The 7,328-nt window shown below is 36.9% G+C and overlaps 1 protein-coding gene across 11 annotated transcripts in view; it reads right to left on the bottom strand.

The window, feature by feature from the left end:
• Nucleotides 1-1,824: 1,824 nt before the first annotated feature.
• Nucleotides 1,825-7,328, bottom strand: part of gramd1bb (GRAM domain containing 1Bb) — a 109,693-nt gene continuing 104,189 nt past the window's right edge. For 10 of the 11 annotated variants that reach the window (XM_032590487.1, XM_032590488.1, XM_032590490.1 and 7 more), the window contains one exon: nt 1,825-6,133. In XM_032590487.1, the coding sequence (XP_032446378.1) occupies nt 6,044-6,133 (90 nt within the window). In that variant the 3' untranslated portion in view covers nt 1,825-6,043. The remainder of the gene's footprint in view (nt 6,134-7,328) is intronic. The other variant, XM_032590497.1, reaches the window with a different exon arrangement.

The following is a 7,328-nucleotide window of genomic DNA, read 5'->3' as shown; positions in this document are numbered from 1 at the left end:
ATGACATTGTTTAAATTATTCAGATATATTTTTCACTGAAATAGTAATTAAGTTATTTTTCTAACCTATTCCCTCTCCGGTTGCTCCATATCATAAAGGAAATTGGAACACATTCAGATAGCAATGAAAGAATGTCTAGATTTCTAAGCGAATCCTGGATGTTATTTTGTTCATTTTCTGCCTGAAAACATAAATAATGCATTCATAGTCAGGTACATATGTTCAAGGGACAATCATATCAAATATAAATTTACACTCAGTGCCAGACAAGTCAAGCACCCAGAAGGAATGGTAATTTCCAAATATCTACCATGTCAGACGATGGAAACCATGAGAACTCAGGCCCACATCCTTATTTCTTATATACATGTATATATTAGTTATGTATACACACATACCATTAGGTAGGTAAAAAGGAGCCAGTGACACTAATAACTAACTGTATTGACTCCCTGTCTGTATCATGTTACCTATTCTGCACATTTTCCTTGAACAGCTCTTTGTATTTTACAGAGACCTGCTCAAAGAACAGCTAGACTCTTGCTATTATTACATTTTATGATTAGTCAGACACACACAATTAACTTGAACACCATTGAGATATCCTTTGTGTCAAATTCGAGTCATATTACAAGAGAGGAAATACGATAATGTTAGTTTTCACTTCAGCAAAGTGCTCCAAGTGCAGCAAAGGCTCCAGCTGCCTGCATGTGTCGAGTCAGAGATTTCTTTAAAGAAGTGATAAAACTATGAGCATTGTAGGTGACGCCTTATCTGAACATTATATCTGCTTTCTCGACCTTCCAAAACTATGTTAAAGCAATATATTTCCAATTCTTGTTGGGGTAAAATGTGTCAGGTAAAACAGATTGGAGAGGCTGCTGATTTGCGTCATTGATGAACCAAGTGGAATACATTCATGTACAATGTAATACTGAAGGAATGAAGTGTGTTATTTTACTGCGTGTTATATTCAGTAAATCAGAATATGCTTTCTAATGAGGCACGTTTGTCTGAAAAGTAGCTCAAAGAAAGTTATAGCTTTACGTTTACTAAGTCCACATTTTTGTTAAAATGTGTTTCTACTGGTATGATACTCTAATCCTAAATGTCATGTTTTCATTAGCTGTAAGCAAAAACTCTGAAAAAAGGCTTAGAAATATCAGCATGTGTGTAATTGACCTATCTAGTGTGTTTGACTGACTGAGTTGAGTTACTGCATTAAATTTAATGTTTAAATTTTAAATTTAATAATATCCCAATTAACTGAATCTGGCTCTTTATGGCTCTGATAATAATAAAGTTTCAAAATGATACAGAATTTTTTCCTGTAGCACATCTTGTGTCCATCTTAACTGTTTGAAAGCTTGTTTCTATCTCAGTAAATGCAAAAAGAAAAAAAATCAACACATTTACATAGTAATTAATACTTAAGTTAACAGCAGTACAAGTAACAACAACAAGCTCATTTTCACCAGGGGAAGATTATAAAAAGCGTCAATTCCCAAAATAACAGTGCTTTCAGAACATACCATGAATTATCCATCAGTTTTCATTCTAAAGTGCAGTGACAGATGAATATTTCATATTGACCAGGCAATCTGTCTTTTCTATTCTTCATAGAATCTCCTCAGATGATGCACAGTGCACGTTTTGTACGGCTTAATTTTGCGATTCACTTGAATTTCCTGTAATCTAAAGAGCTCTAAATAGAAACCTCCCACCCACAACAAAAACCAACAAACAAACAAACAAACAAACAAAGAACAGCAACGCAATTTATTTGGGTTTTTAAAAATCTTTATTCATACTTCCAGTTTCTACTTCACATGAACCAGAAAGCCACTTCTGGGGTTTTTTTTCGGTTTCTATGAGGCAAAATCATCAGCAAGTCAAAACCCGCGCGCAGCGCAGGCCGGATTCTTTTGTCAGTGTGTTTGTGTGCACACTGCAGAAATACACAACATATACTTAAAGTATACTCATCTTGTGTATAAATCTCACTAAAAGTCTAGAGATGAAAACATCTTCTAGAATAATAATAAAAAAAATACAGTAGAATTGCTTTTAAAAAGAAATACAGCAGAACATGTTATCTCAAGACACACTTGTAGAAGAGTGTTTGCCAGGAGTTTTGATCAGTGGTCGTTTTCAGGAGGTGGCGCGTGATTCCAGTTGGGTTAACACAGTGCTGCATGTTCAGCACAGCAGACTCGCCATGCCGAACGGGGTGCAATCACTGAACCACGCAATCTCTTATCAGTGATATAATAATAATAAAAATAATAATAACAAAACAAAAAACCCACTTGGGCCATCTGTGTTACACAGCAGCAAGAGCAACCATACAATCATTCATTTAACACAGGTTAACTGTGCGAGTGCAAGCTAGAAAAGAGAGACTGAAAGCAAACAGGGATTGATTGTTGCTTATGTTTGTGCAAGTCAAATTTTGCATAACTGTAGATACGCTGGAAATACATCCTGACAACTTGTTTTATCCAAATCAAGCTGTGAGAATAGGCATGGACCGGTTACAGGTATTGAGTTATACCAAGGTCATAAAACCAGCTAAAAGCCTTTTCATTAAGTCGTTCCTGCAGTTTAAAGTCAGGAAATACCAGACAAATTGCTGGGGTGATCAGATTTTCTCCAGTTGCTTGGAAAAAAACTCTGAACCCTCCACCACCTGTTGCTGTGCACTGCTGGTTAGGTGGCTCAAAGAAGGGGTCCTTCATTTTTCCCTCACTCACAAGAAACATCAATTTGCTTGGAAATATTTCAAGTTGCAGACAATCACAGAGTAAAAACTCAAAGAGCTCCACCCATCGTTCCTTTGTACAGGAACGTTTTAAAAGCTACAATCTGCGAGCTGCAAGTGCCGTTTCTGTAAAGCAACCAGTGCAGGCCGTACTGGAGCAGAGAGCCCCACTAACTAACCAGTTAATATCAGATTGTTATCCTTATGTTGCTCTATTAAGAGCGCAGCAGCAAAAAAAAAAAAAAAAAAAAGTATTACTTAAAAAATACACCTAAATTTAGCAGGTGGATATTTTTTGCTTATCAAAATTAAAATACATTTTTACAACAGTATTAGTATAAACTACATAATTTTAGCAGCAGTAAGAATGATTGCTTCTTTTTTGCTATAAATAAACAAAGTTCATGTTATACAATAATTTTTTTTATGTAAATACCATAATACTGTAAAACTCAGATATTAAGATTACGAAACCACGAGGACAACAACCCGGCCCATGCCTATCTGACAATATTTTAAATTTTAAATGAAAAACACCTGCTTGTGTAAAATGAACACTTCAAATACCCTTTAAAAACAAACTTTTAAAGCATCTCGGCCATATTTTTATTTGGAAAAACATGACGTTCCTTCACCATCACTTACATGAAGCACAGCTTCTCTGTTAACTGTGGTAGTCAGGATTTTAAAAGTGAACCCTAAGGAACATCATTTCACATTCAAACTTCTAGATTTTCCTCTGATATCATAACTCTGTGACTTTTTAAAATTACATTAAGCATAGCAGAAATCCAGTCAAGGAGCTTTTCTCCAAGTTTCACCATGCCCACCATTAAAACACAGAGCCGGGGCATCCAGAATTCACTTTTCCCTTCTTTACCCTAAAAACATAGAGAAATCTGATATTTTTCATATTCGGGATGTGTTTAGGAAAGATCTCAGTTTCCAAAAAAAAAAAACGTCTAATGAGTTTGAAAGTTGTAAATCACCAGTGTAGTATTTCCTCTACATTCATCTCTAAACAGAACCATTATATATATATTTTTATTCTCTACCTGAAAAGGCCTTAAAGTGCTTCACTGTTTAATGAGGAAATCTTTTCTTTCTTCATTTTTGGAAGTGCTGTACGGGGGTCTTTGCTAAGAAACTCTCCAAAGATGCTCTACAACGCATCTCCTTTCTTACATATAGATATTTATATATATATATAATGTATATATATATATATATATAGTACATGACATACATGATGAACACTCCATTTAGCACAATGTGAGAAACTGTGATGGTGCAATTCTACTCTTTACTTTTGGTTCAGTTTAGTTGCGTAACGTTTATTTTCATGCTTTTATTGCACCCAAAACAGACACTTGAAATAAGAAGAGGGAAATTACAATAATCTGGATTACAGGGATAGTTTGGCATTTTGAGAAGTGTCATCATTAATTCATTTGTTGTTTTTGATCAGTTAGAACTTAAACTTAAAGAGGACTTGAAGGATTCCGATTTTCTTTCCAAATTACTATCTAGTTACTAGCAATTCCAGATGTAGAAGTGGTTCAAACATGGAATGCTTTTCTCAAAATGTCAAAAGATTCCTGTTCAGCAAAGAGAGGTCAAGCCACCAGAGCGGTGACAATGGAGCTGCTTACAGAGGGCAAAGGAAGGGTTTTCATCCAAAATATTACATATCCATTTAAATGAGGAAAATCATCAATTTCTTCACTCAGTTAGGACCTTCTTCTAATAAATATATTTTTAAAAATGTGTTAACTTCCACAACCAATCACTTTTTGCAAAAGCAGGAGTTCATTTTGTTTTCAGATTCTGGATACATCACTTTGGAACAAAACTCTTCTAGTGTAAACTGGACCCCGGTGGGACAATAATGCAAGGCATTATCCAAAAGACGTTAGCATTCAAAATAAAATAAAGGCAGTCTGGCTGCAGGGAGCCAGAAGAGGAGAAAAAGTAAGAAACATACGAGTGTGGAATGGCTAAAAATGTCACACTTTCCAGTACACATGTGTAAGCACACCCAACGACCCACACACACACCCTTTCTCTCACACACACGCGCACACACACACACATAGGAGCGCGAATATAATCGCGCAAATGCAGAATCATACTTGCACACTGGACATGTCACAGACATATCTGGCATGCATTTCGTAGAAGAAAACACTTTTCAATAGAAACTCTAACTGGTCTCGAGCTCTGAGAATTTCTCTATGTACATAAATTAACAATAAATATAGGTCATGTATTTATATATATTTATATTGAAATATATATTAAATAGTGAAATATTCTTATATATTTCAAATATATTCATAGAATGTTTTCCAATTTGAAACATCTGTAAAGAAATTTCATCACAGCTTAGTAATAAAACACGTAAGAATGCAGTTCTCCCTACTGGCCTGACTGCAGAGTCCCCAATTTAAATGTTAAGTTGTGTTGAAAATCTGATCAAGTCCTAACGGACTAATACATTCCACTTCATCAGGACGAGGAGACGTAATTGTAAGTAGCGGTTAGTAACGATCTGATTGTTGTATGCTGATAAGACAAACTGGGTTCTCAGCAATCCGCAGATTTGTAACATTTTGACAGGCTGGTCTGACAGGGAGCCAGCCCTGACAGGAACCATGTGGACCAGGTTCAAACAAGGAGAGCGATCAGTAAAGCTGACCTCCTGGCTAGAATACCAGTTGTTTTGTTGAACCTCTGCTCGGATCACCCAGAGATTTGTTAAAGGGACGCTACAGCATGGACTTTGAGGGACCGATTTTGTTTTTGGAACAGTCAAGAGATGCTTAAGACTCAAAAAGACACCCATGTCCTTTGACTGGGTCTCTCCTTTTCTGGTCTTTTTTCTGACATACATCGACTGGAACTGGACCATATTGACACTGAGGACTGTTGTCTACATGCATGCAGTGGTTCCTTCTTTATCTCGGAGACTCTCCTGTTGACATGGCTTACAGTAGGATGCACTTGAAAATAAAAAGAGCTGAATGGAAACGTTTTCCCACTGGTGTAAAGAGCGAGAATGTCTCGCGTCTTCCCATGATGCCACAGAGATGTTGGGAATACCTCCAACACTCCCCTTTCTGGGTGCTCCAGAAACTACTACTGTCCTTTCCTCTGTGTCTTTGGACCCGCTCACCGTTGGTCCCGCCTCCCTCTCTGCCCTGCTGCTGCCTCCATACGTCTTGACAAACAAAACAGGTCCTTATATTGCACGGCACGCCCTCATGGCCTTGTGGTGGTGTGTCAGTGGTAGCGACTTTTCTTCTCCTCGGTCTCGGAGCTGTAGTCCCTCAAACCAATGCCTCGCTGGAGGTTCAACAATGAGTCTTTCATCTGAAGATGAAAACACCAGTGTGTTAAAGACAGGAAAAATATTATGAATTACAAACATCTTTTCAAACACAATAGTCAAGCTGCATTTGAACAAATCTGATATATGGATATTATAGGCAGAATTACTGTCTTTTGGGGTCTCAAAGCAGACAGATTACAATGCATTTCAATAGTTTTCATGTGTTTTGCATTGTGTTAAGTTACAACCATATGCTTCTAGATCAACTAAAAAAGCAGCTCAGTTGGTGTTTATATTCAGAACCAATTATTCTTATAATTGATTCTTAACAGTTTCTCCAAAGCATCACACTGCCACCACATTGTAACACTGTGAGGATTTTGTATTCAGGCTGGCGTACAGTGTTAGTTTTCCTCCACAGATAGGATTTTGCATATTAGCCAAAGAGTTAAATTTTGTCATGTGACAAAAACTCTCAATTTATGGGGGTGGGTCACTCCAACCCACCCCCATATGGTTTGTGGTAAACTACTGACCTGTCAACAGGCTCTCTCACCCGAGCTGCGGATTTCTGCAGCTCATCCAGAGGTACCATGGGCCTCTTGGTTGCTTTGCTCATTTATTCACAAGATTGTGGTTGTAACAAGAAATAATATGAGAAAGCTCAAGGGGTGTAAATAATTTGTAACACACTGTGATTCAGATATAGCCTCAACAGATTTTTCAAAAATACTTGTAATTGTGAAATGGCAAATTTTAATGAGCTGCAGAGAAATATTTTCAGCTTCAGGCATCTACGAATTTTCTTTTTACATAAAAACATGCAGATGAATGTTGTCAATAAATAAACCTTAAGTTGTGCTTAAAAACAGTCATTTTCATTGTTAATTTTATGCAATGTTTATAATTTCTTAAATTCTGTGCAGTGTTATTTGTTTAATGTGTGTCCAGTAAGTTTCATCAACTGGTCATCAATCCTTGTTGAACTTCATGTTTCACATCATAGATAATCTGAGCTGCAGCATTTAGAAAGAAAAGAATTCTCAACTTTAAGGTGCAGCAGTGAAGTAATAACAGACCTCCTGTCTCATATTCCTCCACCAAACTCAGGTCCATAGAGACTTCGTGTTTAGTGAAGGGGCCGTTTAACCCTTCAGCTCCAGTTGTGTCAAATTACAGCAGCGCCAAGCGTTGGACATTTCTCATGGATTGAAGCTCGTAAAACCCCTTCTTGTG

The sequence above is a fragment of the Xiphophorus hellerii genome, chromosome 18 (assembly GCF_003331165.1).
Source record: "Xiphophorus hellerii strain 12219 chromosome 18, Xiphophorus_hellerii-4.1, whole genome shotgun sequence".
NCBI lineage: Eukaryota > Metazoa > Chordata > Actinopteri > Cyprinodontiformes > Poeciliidae > Xiphophorus > Xiphophorus hellerii.
This window is presented reverse-complemented; position numbering and strand designations above follow the sequence as displayed.